Source organism: Dendrobates tinctorius, unplaced genomic scaffold (assembly GCF_039654945.1).
Source record: "Dendrobates tinctorius isolate UK_male_01 unplaced genomic scaffold, ASM3965494v1 ptg000342l, whole genome shotgun sequence".
In the NCBI taxonomy this organism is placed as follows: Eukaryota; Metazoa; Chordata; class Amphibia; order Anura; family Dendrobatidae; genus Dendrobates; species Dendrobates tinctorius.
In genome coordinates, this window is record NW_027362008.1 from 5,167,581 (window position 1) to 5,189,833 (window position 22,253).

General features: G+C 48.9%; 1 protein-coding gene across 1 annotated transcript in view; it reads left to right on the plus strand.

The window, feature by feature from the left end:
• LOC141074884 (receptor-type tyrosine-protein phosphatase T-like) overlaps positions 1–22,253 on the plus strand; it is a 336,227-nt gene that overhangs the window by 181,149 nt on the left and 132,825 nt on the right. Inside the window, exons 13-14 of the mRNA XM_073562192.1 lie at positions 1,068–1,104; positions 1,962–2,073. Of these exons, the coding sequence (XP_073418293.1) occupies positions 1,068–1,104; positions 1,962–2,073 (149 nt within the window). The remainder of the gene's footprint in view (positions 1–1,067; positions 1,105–1,961; positions 2,074–22,253) is intronic.

The window sequence follows — 22,253 nt, forward strand, 5'->3', positions numbered from 1 at the left end:
GCACCAATTCTTTGGAATGCACTTCCCAGGTCAATATGATTAGTCCCCAATCCCCACAATTTTAAGCGTGCCCTGAAAACTCACTTATTCATACTGGCCTACCGCCTCAACACATTAACCTAATCTATCCCTGTGTGGCACAGCCAAAAGTTTTACCATAACCAGGTTCCCCGCATCATGTTCCCACATGCTTTATGCATCCATTAGCCCTCTGCGTCTGTACTGTTACACACTTAACATTATGGCTGGTCCATACAATCAGGGCAACTGTTACCACCCACCTTTCGTGTCTCCCTCTTTCCTCATAGAATGTAAGCTTGCGAGCAGGGCCCTCACTCCTCTTGGTATCTGTTATGATCTATGTGATTATTGTTATGCTGTAATGTCTATTGTCTGTACAAATCCCCTCTGAAATGTAAAGTGCTGCGGAATATGTCGGCGCTATAGAAATAAAATGTATTATTATTATTATTACTTCCATTTGCACTGCCTTTCTATAAATACTAGCAAAATATCCATCTGCCATTCCCCAAAAAGGGATAATTTTTAGAGCGTTTATACAATGTAGGTAGCCTAAAAAGTTTGATAGTGCAGTGTGTTGTTAAATGTGGTGTTGGTTGCCTCTGATTTCCATCTATTTTCTCTGAGCCGGATAGGTGGAAGTCATTGGGACAACAACAGAGCTGTGTTTGCCTTACAAAGTTCAATATGTTTTCAGTTGACTCCAAGGATAACTCAGTGTTGTACGCATATCTTCACCACAAACTGAACTATTCTGGAAAATTTGGAGAAGCCGGTGAATTGAATTTCATAAGATCTGCTCATCTACCGTAATCACTTTTGTTATGTTAATGTCCTGACATGAGACAACTTCAACTTCCATTGTAGATTCCAATATGAATCCATAATGGAAAATTCACAATTATGCAGAAACCTCCCCTGTTGGATTCATCTTTATGACTTTCCCCCCAATAAGAAATTATCCAAAAACCTCTTGCCGTTGTCATTGGGGTTTTTGTTATTTTGATTTTTTATTACTCTTAACTCTGTATTTTTGTACTTTGTAGGATAAGGCGTCGTGTGCGTTTTTGGGCTTCTTCACAGGTAAGTCTTTGTATTGCTTATTAGGTGTCATTCTAGTCATGGACCATTCCTTCATCTGATCCTTCACCCCAGTTGTCTTTGTATGAAAGCAATCATGGGTTTTATGAAGCTTTTGAGGAAACTGGTTCTCCTTATGGATACCTGGCTTGTCCTACAGTCAGTGCTACTTGGTTAAAGAGTATTCAAATTTGCTTTCCTCCAGAAGGAAGAAAACTCACTCCAGTGCCGTCATCAGATAGTTGACCTGTAAGTCAATGTCTGACTCCAAAAAGAACCATGTAACATGAGTAGGAATAAAATCTACACTTTTACCCTTAGTGCCAGGGACGTAGGAAGGAAATTTCGACTGGGGACAGAGGAAGTGCGTATGGAAAGTGACCGGCCCACTTGTTTTATAGTGAAGTGACAAAAAATGCACAATAGGGCATCACTCGGGCATTAAGCGTTGTAGATAGTGTGGTATTGCTCACCTGGCTATGACAGGCACAACCATGCAGATGTCGATACCACCTGCTGCTGCTGCGGCTCTTCGCATTGTTCCCAGATGTCAGATTAATAAAACAGCTCTTTGTTCAACGTCATCATCTCCACTGGATATCTTCTCGACCGGCGGCACAGCACCATCATCTCCACTGAATATCTTCTCGACCGGCGGCACAGCACCATCATCTCCACTGGATATCTTCTTGACCAGCAGCACAACACCATTATCTCCGCTGGATATGTTCTTGACCGGCGGCACAGCACCATGATCTCCACTGGATATCTTCTCGACCAGCAGCACAGCAGAATCATAAGTCGATCCCTTTCTACTATTGACCCGCTCATTTCTCTCTTTTTCCTGTTCTCTCCATCAGCTAAAGATCCTGTCGTCAGCGTGGGTTACCTGATCGCGGGGTCGGTGGCTGCTCTCCTCCTGCTCCTGGTTTTATTGGTCCTGGCTGCTTTGTGGAGGACTGGGTATTATCGGTTCGTGCTTCCTCAAAAGTTATTGAGAAATATTTGCTGTACACTGAAGGGACATCATATGTGAAATGTTATCCCAATCCCACCATTATATTATCTGGTGGAGACACCAGCTCCTGGGCTCCTGTCTTACCAATGTAAGATCAATGGTTTATTTCATCAGTTAGTATATGGGCACTGACATGAATGACAGCAGTCTCTGTATACACTGACATGTCTGCAAACACTGAATACAAATATTACAATAATTAGAAAACCTCGTATCATTTCCTTTACACGTCACAAATACTCGCTGCTTGGTGTTGTCATAGGAAATCCCAGGAAAGTACATTTAACCCCTTAATGAACGCCGATACACCTTTTAACGGCAGCAGTTAAGAGGCCTTATTCCTCAGCACAGCTTTTTAACGACCCTGAGAAATAAGGGTATAGTGCCCCCCCCGCGTTGGAAAATCTCCGAGGATTCGGCTACTGGAGGTAGCTAAGACCCGGGAGAATATGATCAGGGACTTTTTTTTGGTCCCCTGTCACATGATCACCGTAATTCACTGAACAACAGCGATCACAAATAAAAGGCTGATTTTCAATTAATTTCTCTCTCTGATAAAATCTAGCATTGTGGTTGTGTTAGGGTTGGGGTTGTGTTATGGTTACAGTGAGTTGGGGTTAGAATTGTGTTGGGGTTAGGATTATGGTTATGGGTGTGTTAGGGTTGGGGTTGTGTTAGGGTTGGGGTTGTGTTAGGGTTGGGGTTGTGTTAGGGTTGGGGTTGTGTTAGCATTGTGGTTGTATTAGGGTTAGAGTGAGTTGGGGTTAGAGTTGTGTTGGGGTTAGGATTATGGTTAGGGGTGTGTTAGGGTTGGAGTTAGGATTGGGAGGTTTTCAAAATTAAAAAAAATGATGACGATATAACGGCTAGTGTTGAGCGCAAGTGCTCACTACTCGAGTTTACATTGGGTGTGGGACTCGAGCATCCGTGATATTCGGTGCATACCCAAGCACCTGATGCAAACTCAAGTAGTGAGCAACACTAATGACGACATATTTAATATGACAACCTAATGTTATCAAATTCTGTGACGTACCTGTGGGTTCAAAATGCTCACTATACTCCTGGATAAAGTCCTTGAGGTTTCCAAAATGGTGTCAATTGTCGAGGGATCCACTGTTCCAAACGCGACATGGTGCCCGCCATCGATTCCAGCCAAATTAGCGTTCAAAAAGTCAAATGGTGCTCCCTCCCTTCTGAGCCCTGCTTTGCACCCAAACAGTGGATTTCCCCCAGATATTGGGGTACAGGCATACTCAGTAGAAATTGCACAACAAATTTTGTGGTCCATTTCCCCTATTACCCTTTTGAAAAGAAAAAAAGTTTGTGTCTAAAGTAATTTTTTGTGAAAAAAGTCAAATGTTATTTTTTTCCTTCCACATTGCTTTAGTTCTTATGAAGCACCTGAAGGCTTAATAATCTTCTTGAATGTGGTTTTGAGCACCTTGAGGGGTGCAGTTTTTAGAATGGTGTCACTTTTGGGTATTTTCTGCCATATAGACCCCTCAAACTGACTTCAAATGTGATGTGGTCCCTAAAAAAATGGGTTTGCAAATTTTGTTGTAAAAATGAGAAATCGCTGGTCAACTTTTAACCCTTATAACGTCCTAACAAAACAAAATTATGTTTTCAAAATTGTAATTATGTAAAGTAGACATGTGGGAAATGTTACTTATTAACTACTTTTTGTGACAACACTCTCTGATTAATTTAAAATTTTGAATATTGCTAAATTTTACATTTTTTCTGGCAAATTTACATTTTTTTCATAAACAACGCAAGTCATATCAAAGAAATTTTACCACTAACATGAAGCACAATATGTCACGAAAAAAACTTTCTCAGAATCAGCGGGATCTGTTGAAGTGTTCCAGAGTTATAACCTCCTAAATTGAAAGTGGTCGGAACTGTAAAAATTGGTTCAGTCACAATTACAAACTGACTCAGCTTGTGAGTGTAAGGGCCCCGTCACACATAGCGACTCACCAGCGATCCCGACAACGATATGACCTTGTCAGGGTCGCTGGTGTGTCGCTACATGATCGCTTGTGAGCTGCCAAACAGGCAGCTTCACCAGCGATCAGCACCAGCGACAATGAGCGCACGTGTCGCTGTGTACCTTAGATACCAGCGCACTGGTGCAGGGAGCTGGTAACCAAGGTAAACAACGGGTTTCTAAGCGCCGCGCGGCACTTAGAAACCCGCTGTTTACCAGGGTTACCAGCTCCCTGCACCAGCGCACTAGTATCTAAGGTACACTGCAGGTTTCAAAGCGATGCGCGGCACTTAGAAACCCGCTGTTTACCTTGGATACGAGCTGGGAGCTCACAGATCGTTGCTCTCCCGCCTGCCACACGTGATGCGTGCTGGCCAGCGGGAGACTAACGATCAAAAAAATATCCAGGGCATTCGAGCACAATCAGCGATACCCGGAAGGGGGGCTGGTCGCTGGTCAGTGTCACACACCGCGATATCGCTGGTGAGATTGCTCTTGCGTCACAAAACTTGAGACTCAGCAGCGATCTCTCTAGCAATCTCGCTGTGTGTGACGGGGGCTTAACTAGGGATGAGAAAGTATAATCGTGGGTATTCGGTACTCGGCGAGCAAGGCGGTACTTGCTGTACTCGGAACATAGCGAGTATTTCACTACTCGCCTCACAATATTCGCATCTCTCGCCCAGCATGTGTACAATAATTCCGCAGCCTTCTTGGTTGTGGCATTACTATGATTGGCTGGCCGCGCAGCATCATAGATGAGTCATAGCCTATGTGTCATAGGCTCTATGTGTCATAGGCTCTAAAGACTTTGTGTGTGCGGAGAATGTGTGCGTGTCTGTTTGCTGAGGTCTGTGTGTGTGTCTGCGGGGCTGTGTGTGTTTGCATGTGTGTGTGCTGGTCTGTGTGTAGGCAGGCATCGTCCGATGGGACTACAAGTCCCATCCGACTATGTTTGCTACAGTGACAGCATTAGCGGATGATGGGACAGTAGTAGTCTCATCATCCAGCTAATGTGTTGAATAGTAAAAAAAAAAAAACACATACTCACCATATACAGCTAATCCCCGACGCCCTCAATCACCTGCAAAAAAAAGAAAAATAATAAACAAACAATATACTCCCTTTTCTGATGTAATCCATTTAATAACAATTGTCCCACGATGATCTCCCGTGTAGAGCTGTCACATCAGCAGATGTGACCACTCTCCAGGGGCTCCGGTGTACAATGACAGGAGATATTGGAGGTCAACTGAGTTCATCCTGTCACTTACGTTACAGCTGCGTGAGAAAATTCTCACACAGCAGTGGTGCCGTAAAGTGAGAGCATGAACTCCAATGATACTCTGCGGGAGTATTATCTCCGGTCAGTGTGTCATCAGAGGCCCTGTAGAGAGGTCATATCTGCTGATGTGGCTGCTTTATAGGGGAGATTAAAACCTTAGTGCGCATGCACCAGTCAAATATGTCCCGGAAATATTTTGCTGTGTTCCGGGACATAGTTCACCGGCGCATGCGCACTAATACTTTTCGGCTTTGCCCGCAGTTGAGCAAAGCATACTGCCCGTGCGCGAGTCAAGATTGCAATGCACACGCACGTAATATGGAGGACAACTGCGGAAATTACCTGAAATATTGCAGACAGCGGCCAAGGAGGGGTGGAGGAAAGGAACCCAAACACCGCCCATCGGACCGGACACAACTTATTTACATAAAGCGCCAATATGAGGTGACAGATTCCCTTTAAGAAGCCTTCTACTCTGCACTACTCTGCATTACCTGGATTAATTGCACCTGTTTAAACTCATTACCTTCATAAAAGACACCTGTCCACACCCTCAATCACACTCCAACCTCTCCACTATGGCCAAGACCAAAGAGCTGTCTAAGGACACCAGGGACAAAATTGCAGACCTGCACAAGGCTGGAATGAACTACAGGACAGCAGCTTGGTGAGAAGGCAACAACTGTTGGCACAATTATTGGAAAATGGAAGAAACACAAGATGACTGTCAATCTTCCTTGGTCTGGGACTCCATGCTAGATCTCACCTTGTGGGGTAAGGATGATTCTGAGAAAGGTCAGGAATCACTCCAGAACCCCAGTTTTTTGTGGCAAAATTATGGGGGTCGGCTTATACTCGAGTATATACAGTATTTGATACAATAGAAAAACAGAACTTAATATTTAGATGTTCCATAGATTGTGCCCCATAAGATGCTCCATAGAATAGGCCCCCATATGCTGCCCCCATAAGATGCTCCATAGTTTATGCCCCCATATGCTGCCCCCATAAGATGCTCCTTAGATTATGCCCCCATATGCTGCCTGTAACGTCGGCAGCCGTGCCCACCGCTGCATCTCCTTACCCAGCCTGCCGTGCTACTCCCTGTTCATGCGCACTCCCTCCTCCTTCCTCCCGGGCAACTGCGGTCCCGCACATGCGCCTTAGGTCGCGGGCGCGCGCCCGTCTGATTTCTTAACCCTGCGGTAGGCGGCTGCCGGATCTCGGCCAGCCAATCACCTGCCAGCAGGGGATATATCTGGTGTCTCCCATAAGGGGAGGACGCCTGGTTATCGTGTGCCTTCCCTGCACTAATCTGGCCGCCTATAGCTAGTCTATAGTCCTTCTCTTAGTCTCGTGGTTCCCCCTGTCCCAGCCTTGTTTGTCTCTTCCACTGTGTGCTATTTTCCGCCTCTTGCCTGTCTTCCGTCCTGCCTGGTCCTTGTTCCGCAGCCTTTGTCCCCTCTGGTCTCCGCCTCAGTTCCGTCCTCCAGTGTCTGTCCTGCTCCCTGTCCAGTTCTCCTGCCTGCTGTCTGTCAGTCGTCCTAGTTGTTTCCTGGTGCTATACCGCTTCTCTCCGCGCTTACCGCACGGAGTCCCGTACCTTGGTCCCTGTCCGGTATCCCGGTCCTGCCTGTGGCTACTCCGGTTCTTCGAGCTGCCCCTCTTGGTTCCAGCTGTTGCGGTGTCTGACCCCCGCGGGCTTGCCCCTAACGGTCCCTGTATAGGGGTCGGTTCCACCTGGCGCGCTCGCCCCGGGGGCCTCAGTTCTGCGACCCAGAGGGTCCACTCTCGGACGCTGCCAAATCCCTGAAGTGTCACAGGTATAATTAGGCCATGGACTCCGCTGGAGTTGCAGCTGCTACGCAAAAGGAATTGCTTTTCTTACGGGAAAACCAGACCCGGATAAGGTCCTTCATGAAGTCCATGGACACCCGGCTTTCCGCCCTTCAAACCACCAACCCAGGGAATGCTCCCCTGTTAGCAGGTCTCCAGCAGGAGCTCACGCAGCAGCGCGATGCCCAGTTCCACATCTTAAGTTACATGGCGTCCGTCGATGATCGACTGCTTTCCCTACAGTCCTCTGCGGCCGCCTCTATCCAACCCCGGGATCCAGCATCTCACCCGCCACCTCGCCTGGGAAAGCCCCCAGGTATAGCGGGGATCCCAAGCTATGCCGGGGTTTCATGAACCTGTGTAGGCTGCACTTTGAGCTTTTATCCCAGCAATACCCCTCAGATTGAGCCAAAGTGGCGTTTATAGTGTCCCACCTTGAGGGGGAGGCTTTGACCTGGGTGAATCCTTTGTGGGAAAGGGATGATCCTGTGGTTTCCAGTATCCAAAATTTTCTTGATATGTTCCGCAAGGTATTTGATGAGCCCGGACGGTTGGCTTCTACTACTGAGGCTCTTTTTAACCTCCGTCAGGCTTCCCTTACCATAAGACAGTACGCCATCCGCTTCCGGACACTGTCTTCGGAGCTTGGGTGGAATAATGAGGCTCTGGTTGGAGCCTTCTGGAGAGGTCTATCTGGCCAAATAAAGGATGAGCTTGCCGGTCGGGATACCCCCACCACCTTGGATGATCTCATATCCCTGGCCACCCGTATAGATCTCCGGTTTCTCGAACGCTCTCGCGAATCAGTTAGGGAAAGGAGACCCTTTAGGCTGTATCAAGATCCCATTCCACATTCCTCCGCACCCTCTGCTAGTACCGCCCCGAGCCCATGCTGATAGACCGTTTAAAATTGTCTGAACAACGGCGCAGAGAGAGAATGACGGAAATGGGAGGAATAGGGCTAAGCAACAGCACATGTGAAAAAGACTTGGGTATACTAATAGATCACAGACTGAATATGAGTCAACAGTGTGATGCAGCAGCAAAAAAGGCAAATGCAGTTCTAGGATGTATTAACAGAAGCATACAGTCTAGATCACGTGAAGTCATTATTTCCCTCTACTCCTCTTTGGTCAGACCTCATCTGGAATATTGTGTCCAGTTTTGGGCACCACATTTTAAAAAAGACATCAACAAACTGGAGCAAGTTCAGAAAAGAGCGACCAGAATGGTGACCGGTCTGCAAACCCTGTCTTATGAGGAAAGGTTGCAGGATTTGGGAATGTTTAGTTTGCAAAAGAGAAGACTGAGAGGAGACTTAATAGCTGTCTACAAATATCTAAAGGGCTGTCACATTGTAGAAGGATCAACTTTATTCTCATTTGCACAAGGAAAGACTAGAAGCAATGGGATGAAACTGAATGGGAGGAGAAACAGATTAGATATTAGAAAAAACTTTTTGACAGTTAGAGTGATCAATGAGTGGAACAGGCTGCCACGAGAAGTGGTGAGTTCTCCTTCAATGGAAGTCTTCAAACAGAGGCTGGACAGACATCTGACTGGGATGATTTAGCGAATCCTGCTTTGAGCAGGGGGTTGGACCAGATGGCCCAGGAGGTCCCTTCCAACTCTACGATTCTATGATTCTATAAGTCTTTGTCTGTATTGCGGCGGAGCCAACCATTTTCTGCGGACCTGTCCTATGAGACCGGGAAACGCCTCCACCTAGGCCAGGTAAGAGAGGTCTCCCTAGGTGACTCTAAATCCTCTCTGCCCCTTACCATTTCGGCTTTAATTATTCTAGGTCAGGAGCGTAGATCTGTGGAGGCGTATGGGGACTCGGGTGCGGCTGGTAATTTCATTCGGCTAGAAGAAGTTGATAAGTTCCAGATTCCGGTGGTTACCTTGGAAAACCCGCTTGCGATTGCCTCTGTGGATGACAGACCACTACCGTTGCTCATCACCATGGTACTGCCGAAGTGGAGCTACAAGTTGGAGCTCTTCACCTGGAGAAGATAGCTTTTTATGTCCTGCCTAATTTGTCCCACGCTGTTCTCCTTGGATTACCCTGGCTCAGATTGCATGAGCCGGTTCTTGACTGGCGCTCTGGGGAGATTCTGCGCTGGGGTCATATCCGCCATGAACGCCGTCTGTTGTCGGTGGCCCGTCCCCGTCCACTACAGAAGCCAGCTGATATTCCGGGACTTCCCGCACCGTATCACGCGTATGCCGACATCTTCAGTAAGAAGGAGGCGGATTCCCTGCCGCCGCACCGGTTCTATGACTGCCCCGTCAATTTGATTCCGGGAGCCACCCCTCCCAGGGGGAGAACATGTCCACTGTCTCCAGCAGAGACCTCCGCCATGACTGAGTACATTCAGGAAAACTTGGCCAAGGGTTTCATTCGGAAGTCATCTTCCCCTGCAGGCGTGGGTTTTTTCTTCGTCCGGAAGAAAGACGGATCCCTCCGGCCATGTATTGACTATCGAGGCCTGAACAATATCACCGATAAAAATCTGTATCCTTTTCCGCTAATTCCAGAACTCTTTGACCGAATGAGGGGAGACCGGGTCTTTACCAAATTGGATCTGCGAGGAGCTTATAATTTGATCCGAATCCGCGCCGGGGACGAATGGAAGACGGCTTTCAATACTCGGGATGGCCATTATGAATATTTGGTCATGCCGTTTGGACTCTGCAATGCCCCGGCAGTGTTCCAGGAATTCGATAACAAGGTTTTTCGGGATTTGCTGTACTCCTGTGTTGTGGTGTACTTAGATGACATTCTCATTTTTTCACTCGATCTATCCTCGCATCGGAGAAGTGTTCGCCTGGTCCTGCAACGCCTTCTGGAGAATCATCTCTATGCTAAATTAGAGAAATGCCTGTTTGAGCAAACCTCATTGCCTTTCTTGGGTTACATAATCACAGACTCTGGGCTGAAGATGGATCCCGAGAAGCTCTCTGCCGTACTCAAATGGCCTCGTCCTGTCTGAGTGAAAGCCATTCAGCGCTTCCTGGGAATTGCCAATTATTACAGAGCGTTTGCTCCTCACTTCTCCTCAGTGACCAAGCCCATCACGGTCCTAACCTGAAAAGGAACTAAGATAAGATAATCCTTTAATCGTCCCACCATGAGGAAATTCAGAGCAGTACAGCAGCAAGGCAGGATCAAGTACAGATACAGATGCATAAAGGCATTACATTGACAGTAGGTAGGTACATATACGAAAAAAAAAAGATATAACCGGACTATCACAACTTTGGATCTATCAGTTCACTGTTTGGGTCGTTCTCCGTTTTGGACAGGGCTGGTTATACAGTACAGCCTAACTGCAGCAGGAAGGAAGGACTTTCGATAGCGCTCCCTCACACATTTAGGATGAAGTAGCCGGTCACTGACAGTACTGCACATCTTTGTCACGGTCTCATGCATGGGATGGGAATTATTCTGCACCATGTAGCTCACCTTGGCCAGTATCCTCCTGTCGCCTACTTCCTGAACTGGATCAAGGGGGCATCCCAGGACAGAGCTGGCCCTTCTAATCAGTTTGTCCAGCCTATTCCTGTCCCTGGTTGATATGCCACTACCCCAGCACGCCACACCAAAGAAGATGACTGATGCCACAACAGAGTTGAAGGATGCAAGGAGTGCCCCCCTAACTCCGAAGGCTCTCAGCCTTCTGAGCAGATAAAGCCTACTATGGCCCTTCCTGTACACTGCATCCAAGTGATGGGCACAGTCAAGATTATTATTGAGGATCACACCAAGGTACTTATAGGTGTCCACTATCTCAATGTCTTTTCCCTGAATGTTCACCACTACTGGTGGATTTTTTCCCTTGCGAAAGTCCACCACCAATTCCTTGGTCTTCCCGGAATTAATCCTAAGGTGGTTCCTCTGACACCACTCCACAAATGCTTGGTTAGTATCTCTGTACTCTCTTTCATCTCCTCCTGTGATGAGGCCTACTATTGCAGAGTCATCAGAATACTTCTGCAAGTAGCAGCTAGATGAGTTGCACTTAAAATCCGCAGTGTACAGTGTGAAGAGAAAAGGGGCAAGAACTGTACCTTGAGGTGCCCCTGTATTGCAGATCACCGTGTCTGACACACTGTCCCGAACCTTTACAAACTGAGGTCGGTTCATGAGGTAGTTAAGGATCCAGGTGGAGATTTGGAGGTCCACGCCAACAAGGCCCAGCTTGTCTCTCAGTAGACCTGGCTGTATGGTATTAAAAGCACTAGAGAAATCGAAGAACATTATTCTCTACTAAATCGAATACCTGGTCTCCTGAGGCTGATGACGCCTTTCTTGCCCTGAAACGCTCCTTTGCATCAGCACCAATCTTGCATCGCCCTGTAGCCAGTAGGCCATTCATCCTAGAGGTGGATGCCTCCTCCACCGAGGCTGGGGCAGTTCTTTCCCAGCGGGCATCATCTGGACATCTGGTCCCCTGTGGGGTTTTTTTTAAGTCCTTTTCCCCTGCTGAGTGTAACTACTCAATCGGAGATCGGGAGTTGCTCACCATAAAGATGGCTCTGGAAGAATGGCGGTATCTGCTCGAGGGGGCAGTTCACCCCTTTACTATCTTCACGGACCACAAGAACTTAGCCTATCTTCAGTCCACCCAAAGACTCAATTCCAGGCAAGCCAGATGGTCACTGTATTTTTCTCGCTTCGACTTCAAGCTCCATTTTCGACCCGGGAATAGGAACATCAAGGTGAATGCACTCTCCAGGTCTTTGCAGTCACCTGAAATGGAGGAGGTCCCATCATATATCATCGAACCTGCGAAAGTTATCACTGTGGCTCCCGTGAGCCTCTCCACCCTTTCGCCAGGCAGAACCTTCGTTCCACAGAGCAAAAGTCGTGAGGTGCTACGCTGTGGGCACTCGTCCAAAATTGCAGGACACGTCGGGACCAAGAAGACCCTCTTGTTTCTCTCTCGCTATTATTGGTGGCCCTCTCTTCGCCAGGACGTGACGGATTATGTAGCTTCCTGTACTATTTGTGCTCAGAACATGGTGCCGAGGAGCCTGCCCTCCGGTCTTCTCCTCCCGTTACCTGTTCCAGAGGCCCCTTGGCGGCAAATCGCCATGGATTTCGTGACAGACCTGCCTCGCTCTTCTGGCTGTACAACTATCCTAGTGGTAGTAGATCACTTCTCCAAGATGGCCCATTTCATCCCATTGCCCGGGTTGCCTTCGGCTCCTGAGTTGGCCGAGATCTTCATCCATCAGATCTTCAAACTGCATGGACTCCCTCAACGGATTGTGTCTGATCGAGGAGTCCAGTTTACCTCTCGATTCTGGAGAGCTCTCTGTCGGCTTATGGGTACATCTCTGGACTTCTCCTCTGCCTATCACCCTCAGACCAACGGGCAAGTGGAACAAATCAATCAAGTTTTGACGTCCTACCTGCGTCACTTTTCCAACGCCCACCAAGACAACTGGGTCTCACTTCTTCCTTGGGCAGAATTTGCCCATAATAATCATCCAAATGAGTCCACCTCCAAGTCACTGTTTTTTTGTGGTCTCAGGCCAGAACCCTGGCATCCCGCTGCCCATTTCCACGTCTTCGGGGGTTCCCACGGCAGATGCTCTCACCTCTGAGTTTTCACAAGTTTGGAAAGAGACCAGGGAGGCCCTCGTGAACTCCAGTGCCCGGATAAAGAAACATGCAGACAAAAGACGGAGGGACCTTCCACCATACCATCCTGGCAACAAAATCTGGCTTTCGACCAAACATATCCATCTCAAAGTCTCTTCGTACAAGTTGAGCCCCCAGTACATAGGGCCTTTTGCAATACTTGGAAGCATCAACGACGCTGCATACAAATTGAGGTTGCCGGCTTCACTCCGGGTCCCTAACACCTTCCATGTCTCGCTCCTTAAACCTGTCATTCTCAATCTGTTTCACCCTGCTCCTATTCCTTCCCCTCAGCCAGTTGGGGCTGATAACGTCTTTGAAGTTAAAGATATTCTGGCCATGAAAAGAGTCAGGGGAAAAACCTTCTTCCTTATCGATTGGAAGGGATTTGGTCCCGAGGAGAGGTCCTGGGAGCTTCGGGAAAATGTAAATGCCCCATGTATTCTGAAAAGGTTTTTGCCAATCTCAGAAGGGGGAGATGTAAGGAGGGGGGTACTGTAACGTCGGCGGCTGTGCCCGCCGCCGTCCCACCAGCACCGTGTCTCGCCGCTGTATCTCCTTACCCAGCCTGCCGTGCTCCTCCCTGCTCATGCGCGCTCCCTCCTCCTCCTTCCTCCCGGGCAGCTGCAGTCCCGCACATGCGCCTTAGGTCGCGGGCATGCGCCCGTCTGATTTCTTAACCCTGCGGTGGGTGGCTGCCGGATCTCGGCCAGCCAATCACCTGCCAGCAGAGGATATATCAGGCGTCTCCCATAAGGGGAGGATGCCGGGTTATCGTGTGCCTTCCCTGCACTAATCTGGCCACCTATAGCTAGTCTATAGTCCTTCTCTTAGTCTCGTGGTTCCCCCTGTCCCAGCTTTGTTTGTCTCTGCCACTGTGTGCTATTTTCCACCTCTTGCCTGTCTTCCATCCTGCCTGGTCCTTGTTCTGCAGCCTATGTCCCCTTCGGTCTCCGTCTCAGTTCCGTCCTCCAGTGTCTGTCCCGCTCCCTGTCCAGTTCTCCCGCCTGCTGTTCGTCAGTCGTCCTAGTTGTTACCTGGTGCTATACCGCTCCGTGCTTCTCTCCGCGCTTACTGCACAGAGTCCCGTACCTTGGTCCCTGTCCAGTATCCTGCCTGTGACCACTCCGGTCCTTCGAGCTGACCCTCTTGGTTCCAGCTGTTGCGGTGTCTGACCCCCGCAGGCCTGCCCCTAATGGTCCCTGTATAGGGGTCGGTTCCACCTGGCGCGCTCGCCCCGGGGGCCTCAGTTCCGCGACCCAGAGGGTCCACTCTCGGACGCTACCAAATCCCTGAAGCATCACACTGCCCCTATAAGATGCTCCATAGATTATGCCCCCATATGCTGCCCCCATAAGATGCTCCATAGATTATGCCCCCATATGCTGCCCCCATAAGATGCTCCATAGAATATGCCCCCATATGCTGCCCCATAAGATGCTCCATATATTATATACTGTAGATTATGCCCCCATGTGCTGCCGCTGCTGCATTTAAAAATTTAAAAAATGACATACTCACCTCTCCGTCGCTGGGGGCCAGGTGCCGGTGTCACTGCTGGCACCTGAGATATTCACCTGTCCCCCGGTCCATCGCTGCTTGCTGCTGTCTGGCACGTCATCTGTCAGTGACGTTCAGACTGCAGGGGGCGCAGCGCGCACTAACCACGTCAACGTGCCCTCTGCTGTCTGAACGTCACTGACAGATGATGTGCCAGACAGCAGCAAGCAGCGAAGGACTGGGGGACAGGTGAGTATCGCATATTCATATTTAATGAGCGGTACCATGTGACCACTGAAGGAAGGAAGGGAGATCGCAGAGAAGCTGGGGGCTGCAGAGACCGTGCCAGGACGGATAAGTATGACCTGATACCCCCACCCCCCCTCCCCCTCTTACCCCCTGGTGTATATAACTCGAATATAAGCCGAAAGGGGGACTTTCAGCCCAAAAAAATGGGCTGAAAATCTCGGCTTATATTCAAGTATATACGGTAATTATTTCATGCAATAAAATGCAATTTAACCACGTAAATTCCTACAATGTGGTTTTCTGCATTTTACTTTTATATTCAGTCTCACAGGTGAAGTGTACCTACAATAAAAATTACAGATCTCTCCATTCTTTACAGGTGGGAAAACTTGCACAATCGGCATGGGATCAAATACTTATTTTCCCCACTGTTCTTAAAACTAAGGAACTTAGGTATAAAATAGGCCACGACAAGGAGAACTCTCTATTGGGACCCTAACCCTAATATTTATCAAATATAGCCTGAACTAATAGTCGAGAAATTTAAAGGGCAGGTAGGATCTACAGGGCACTTTTAAAATGATACAAGTGCTGGCAGTACAGTAAGGACCCCGATATATGGAGGACACTTTTGTACGAACACTACTAAAGGTGTGCACTTCCTTATGGACAGTTACAGTTCAAACTAGACATTTCCAACCACTAGAGTTGAGCGAAACGGGTCGGTCATATTCAAAAGTTGCCGACTTTCGCTGAAGCCGGGTTTCATGAAACGAAACCCGACCATAGCGTGAGGTCGGCCACGAGGTCGGCGACCAGAGCGCCAAAGTCGCGTTTCAAAAGATGCTTCCAGCGCCCTTTTTCAGCCAGTGATGGAGGACGCACACTGTGGGCAACGTGATGACATAGGCATCGGTCACCACCATCGTTGAGAAGGGCATGCAAGTGATTGGCTGGCTTTGTGTGGTGTCACAGGGGCTATAAAAGGGCATGAACACCGACCGCCATCTTACTTCTGCCGATCTTAGCATTAGGGAGAGGTTGCAGCTGCTGCTGATTCTGAATAAGGGAGAGCGTTAGGCAGGGAAGAAGAACCAAAAAAAACTGCTTCTGCTGGTAGCGATTTTCACTGTACAACACAGCAGCTTGTGTGCTGTGACAGGGGAGGCTCTATTTTGGTGCATCAGCTCTGTTGGTTATTAGGCTGCCTTATAAGGCTCCCTGATGGCTGCATTGCTGTTTGCACACTGCTGTGCAAACTGCCTTTTTAAAAGCAAAAATACTTTTCTTCCTCTTTTCTGCACAGTTACCAAGCGTACATTTTTCCACCCTTTCGTGTGCAGCAGTCCTGCTTATTAGGCTGCCTGCGTCCATACTTGGACTGAGAGCATCATTGTCAGCCTCCTAAAATCTCTAGTGAGATCCAAATTCTCACCAGTACTATATACACCCTCCACCTTGTCATACACCATCCAATTTCAGCTTGTTACATTGAGGTGTAATCTCTCCTGGGCCTGAGACAATAGTTCTGCGTCCTCAAATCTATAGTGAGATCCAAATTCTCACCAATCCTATAGACACCCTACACCTTGTCATACACCATCCAATTTCAGCCTGTTACATTGAGGTGTAATCTCTCCTGGGCCAGAGACAATAGTTCTGCGTCCTCAAATCTCTAATGAGATCCAAATTCTCACCAATCCTATAGACACCCTCCACCTTGTCATACACCATCCAATTTCAGCCTGTTACATTGAGGTGTAATCTCTCCTGGGCCAGAGACAATAGTTCTGCGTCCTCAAATCTCTAAAGAGATCCAAATTCTCACCAATCCTATTGACACCCTCCACCTTGTCATACACCATCCAATTTCAGCCTGTTACATTGAGGTGTAATCTCTCCTGGGCCAGAGACAATAGTTCTGCGTCCTCAAATCTATAGTGAGATTCAAAATCTCACCAATCCTATAGACACCCTCCACCTTGTCATACACCATCCAATTTCAGCCTGTTACATTGAGGTGTAATCTCTACTGGGCCAAAGATAATAGTTCTGCGTCCTCAAATCTAGTGAGATTCAAATTCTCACCAATAGTAGATACACCTTCTACCTTGTTTTACAGTACCATATAGCTGGTGGTATTTTGGGTACATTTTCACAAAAATGAGCAAGTATGGTGGAAGACGCCATGGAAGTGGCCATTGGAGGCTCCTGGTCAGGAACAACACCTTTCCTTGTGTTCTTCACCCCTACCAAAAGTGAAGGATGTGGCAGGCCACACTACCGATTACTTCATGGAGCTCTTTTCACATACCATGCCTGGGTTAGCAAGTCAAATCGTGAATTACCCAGTCTAAGATGAATCTGACATGGAGTGCACTGATGCACAGCCACTGCTAGATGTATCTGCTGGTACATTCACTCAGAGCACTACATTGTCCTCGCAGTGTACTGAGGCAGAATCAGACCCTGATGAGACTCAGGTGCCCCTTCCCGCATACTATACCACCTTACATGGTGACACAGAGGAAGGTGCACATGACATTGAAGAGGAGGTGATGGATGACTCAGTTGTTGACCCAGATTGGCATCCATTGGGCGAAGAGGGTGCCGCTGCCAATAGCTCAGAAGAGGAGGAGGAGGATCCGCAGCAGGCAACAACATCGCAACAGCTGTTATCTGGCAGGACCGTAGCAGTCCAAAAACGTGTTACAAAAACCAAAAGAGCTGCAGGACAGTTTGGCCAGACGGTCAAATTAGCACAGCGTGCAAGGTCTCAAAATGTCTTCCCTAGTAGGAAGAGTGCAGTGTGGCACTTTTTTGAACAAAATCCTAATGATCAGGCAAAAGTTATCTGTAAGAAGTGCGCAAAGACCTTTAGCCGAGGGAAAAATCTGAGAAATTTGAATACCAGTTGCATGCTTAGACATTTAACCACCATGCACTTGCAAGCGTGGACGGACTACCAAACCTCACATACCACATGTGCACCTTCTCCGAATGAAGGTAGTCAGCAATGCTACATCGCTTCCCCCACTGTAAGCCCACCGGTTAGCACACCACCAGCAGCAAATGTCGAGGAATCACAATGTTATTGCTACGAAAGACTGAATCTAGGCCATCAGAAAGAACACCAACTCCATCACCATCATCAACCCTCTCTGTCTGCCATGTCCGCCGCTAGTTCCACCATATGCAGCTCTCAAGTCCAGCTCACCCTACTAGAGACTCTGAGTAGGACAAGAAAGTACCCATCCTCCCATCCACGTACACTGGCTTTGAACGCCCACATTGCCAAACTAATCTTATTAGAGATGATGCCCTATCGGTTGGTTGAAAGAAAAGCTTTCCGCGAGCTCATGGCCTACGCAGTACCACGCTATGACCTACCCAGTCGCCACTTCTTTTCACGAAAAGCCATCCCAGCCCTCCACGTGCATGTGAAAGACTGCATTGTCCATGCACTCAAGCAATGAGTGAGTGGAAAGGTGCACCTCACAACAGATGCATGGTCTAGTAGGCATGGCCAGGGCCGTTACGTGTCCATCACTGCGCACTGGGTTAATGTGGTAGATGCAGGGTCCACAGGGGACAGCAGCGGTGGGACAGTGCTGCCTAGCCCACGGTATAGGAAACAGTTGCCTGTAGGTGTTCGATCCTCCTCCTCCTCCTCCAGAAGCGAAAGCTCGTCCACAGAGCGCAGTCGCACGAGCACTCCGTCCGCAGCTGCCAGTGTTGCACACGAGGTGTCCCACTATCGAACAGCTAGTGGTAAGCGTCAGCAGGCTGTGTTGAAGATGATGTGTTTGGGAGACAACAGACACACCGCGGAGGTACTGGCCGACTACTTGCAGCAAGAAACTGAGTCATGGCTGGGCAGTCTACATCTTGAGACAGGCAAGGTAGTTAGTGATAACGGCCGGAATTTTGTGGCAGCCATAGCCCTTTCAAAACTCAGACACATACCTTGCCTGGCTCACACCTTGAACCTGGTGGTGCAGTGCTTCCTCAATAATTATCCGGAGTTAACACCCCTGCTCCATAAGGTGCGAAGACTGTGCGCGCACATCCACCGGTCGCCTGTACACTCCATTCGTATGCAGAAGCTGCAGCGATTGCTCCACCTTCCCAAGCACTGCCTAATTATCGACATTGCAACAAGGTGGAACTCCACCCTGCATATGGTTCAGAGGCTGTGCGAACAGAGGCAGGCTGTAATTCATTTGTGGGAGGATACACGGGCAGGTAGTTTGCAGGCTTACATGGAGTTGTCTGGTGTGCAGTGGTCGAAGCTGAAAGACCTCTGTAAAGTCCTTCAGTGTTTTGAGGAATGCACACGGCTGGTAAGCGCAGACGACGCCATCCTAAGCATGAGCATCCCACTTATGCGTCTGCTCATGCAAACTTTGACGCACCTTAAGGAGCAGGCGTCTGCAGCCAATGTTGATGAGGAGGAAGAGGAGGAGGGAATCCTTGATGACATTCAGCCATTGTCTGCTCAGGGACCTCTCCTGGATGAGGTGGAGGAAGAAGAGGAGGAGGAGGATGATGATGGGGATGATTACTTAGGGGAGGAGGATGCATCTCGTGGGGCAAGTGAAAATGTTGGCGTGGCAAGGTCTGGTACAGGGTTTGTGCGTGACTGGAGGGATGTGGATTTGCCAGAAAGTGCTCCTCCACCCAGCACTCGCAGTGCATCATTGACACCGGGAACATTGGCCCACATGTCAGATTATGCCTTGCGGATCCTAAAAAGGGACCCCCGCATTGCCAAAATGATGAACGATGACGACTACTGGTTGGCCAGCATCCTGGATCCACGCTATAAAGGCAAATTACAAAACATCATGCCACAGGAGAACCTTGACCTAATATTGGCTAATAAACAAGCAACTCTGGTAAATCGGTTGCTTGAGGCATTCCCAGCACACAGCAGCGGTGATGGTTCTCACACGAGCCGTACGGGCCGGGGGCAGCTTGGCAGAGGTGTTCGTGGTGCACACAGCAGAAGTGGCGTTGGAGACAGGGGTTTCCTGACAATGTTGTGGACTGATTTTTCAAATACCGCTCACACAACTGGTAATACTGCATCGATGGAAAGTGACAGGAGACAGCAGTTGTCAACCATGGTTACAAACTACTTTTCCTCCCATATCGATGTTCTCCCACACAGGTCATTCCCCTTTGACTATTGGGCCGCTAAACTGGACACCTGGCCTGAATTGGCACAATATGCCTTACAGGAGCTCGCTTGCCCAGCTGCAAGTGTGCTATCGGAAAGAGTCTTCAGTGCAGCTGGATCAATCCTGACAGAAAAAAGGACCCGTCTGTCAACCCAAAATGTGGATGATCTAACCTTCATTAAAATGAACCACGCATGGGTTTCTAAGGATTTTGTCCCACCTTCCCCTGATGACACATAGGGTGACAGAAAAATGTCTTGCTTTGGTCCACCTCTTCCTGGGACTTGACCTATTTCGCCTTTTGCATCAGCTGAATGTCCAACATCAACATATGCCACTTTCTAAAACTCCCTAACTGTGCTGCCTCCCCCCCCATGGCCGGGGTCACCACCTAGCGCACGACACCGTGCGAGTGCCGTTGCCCTGGACAGGTGGGTAGGCCGACTCTTGGGCGCGGGCACTGGCACAGGGTCCCTCATAGTGCAATCAAGTGTCTCTGACGGTGGTGGTGCACACCCGCCGTCAGACACACCGCTGTACTATGAGGGGCCCAGTGCCAGTACCGACGCCCACGATTGGGCCCCCCTTGCTTGGGCAGGGCCCCAGCATTTGCAATCTTTACCTCTCCCTGCTCCTCCGCTGTGTAATCTGGACCGTCAAATCCATACTGTGCCTGACACCGTCTGAGCCTGCCTCCTGAGACATATATTTTGAATGTGTACGCTATCCATACATGTTATCCGGGGAAACGGTACCCTTTCTAACCTTTGTGCAATCACGTGCAATCCATACTGGGCCTAACACCGTCTGAGCCTGCCTCCTGAGACATATATTTTGAATGTGTACGCTATCCATACATGTTATCCGGGGATACGGTACCCTTTCTAACCTTTGTGCAATCACGTGTAATCCATACTGGGCGTGAGAACGGCTGGAGAGCTGTTAAGCAAGCTACAGCACCTGTGGCTGGTAAGCGCAAACGACGCCATCATAAGCATGAGCATCCCACTTATGCGTCTGCTCATGCAAACTTTGACGCACATTAAGGAGCAGGCGTCTGCAGCCAAGGAGGAAGAGGAGGAGGGAAGCCTTGATGACAGTCAGCCATTTTCTGGTCAGGGAAGTCTCGTGGGCGAGGTGGAGGAAGAGGAGAAGGAGGAGGATGATTATTTTGAGGAGGAGGATGCTTCTCAGGGGGCAAGAAAAAATGTTGGAGTGGCAAGGTCAGGTTCAGGGTTTGTGTGTGACTGGAGGGATGTGGATTTGCCAGAAAGTGATCCTCCAACCAGCACTCGCAGTGCATCATTGACACCTGGAACATTGGCCCACATGTCTGATTATGCCTTGCAGATCCTAAAACGGGACCCCCGCATTGCCAAAATGATGAATGATGACGACTAGAGTTGAGCAAAACGGGTCGAAAAAATTCAAAAGTCGCCGACTTTTGGCAAAGTCGGGTTTCATGAAACGAAACCCGACCCTAGGATGAGGTCGGCCACGAGGTCGGCGACTTACGCGCCAAAGTCGCGTTTCAAAAGTTTGTTTTGCGCTCTTTTTCAGCCAATCAGGATCCACGGACACTGTGGGCAACGTGATGACATAGGCACGGGTCACCACCATCTTTCAGAAGGGCATGCAAGTGATTGGCTTGCTTTGGTGGGCGTCACAGGGGGTATAAAAGGGCGTGCACGCCGACCGCCATCTTACTTCTGCCGATCTCAGTATAGGGAGAGGTTGCTGATTCTGTAGGGAGAGCGTTAGGCAGGGAAGAAGACCAAAAAACTGCTTCTGCTGCTAGCGATTTGGCCTGCACAACACACCAGTCACTGTGTGTGCAGTGCAAGGGGAGGCTATATAGTGGTGTATCAGTGGTGTTGGTTGTTGGGCTGCCTTCTAAGGCTTCCTGACAGCTGCATTGCTGTTTACCCACATTACCCACTGCTCCGCAAACTGCTTTTTTAAAAGCAATCCAATCTCCCAGTCTTCAGTGCAGCTGGATCAATCCTGACAGAAAAAAGGACCCGTCTGTCAACCCAAAATGTGGATGATCTAACCTTCATTAAAATGAACCATGCATGGGTTTCCAAGGATTTTGTCCCACCTTCCCCTGATGACACATAGGGTGACAGAAAAATGTCTTGCTTTGGTCCACCTCTTCCTGGGACTTGACCTATTTCGCCTTTTGCATCAGCTGAATGTCCAACATCAACATATGCCACTTTCTAAAACTCCCTAACTGTGCTGCCTCCCCCCCCATGGCCGGGGTCACCACCTAGCGCACGACACCGTGCGAGTGCCGTTGCCCTGGACAGGTGGGTAGGCCGACTCTTGGGCGCGGGCACTGGCACAGGGTCCCTCATAGTGCAATCAAGTGTCTCTGACGGTGGTGGTGCACACCCGCCGTCAGACACACCGCTGTACTATGAGGGGCC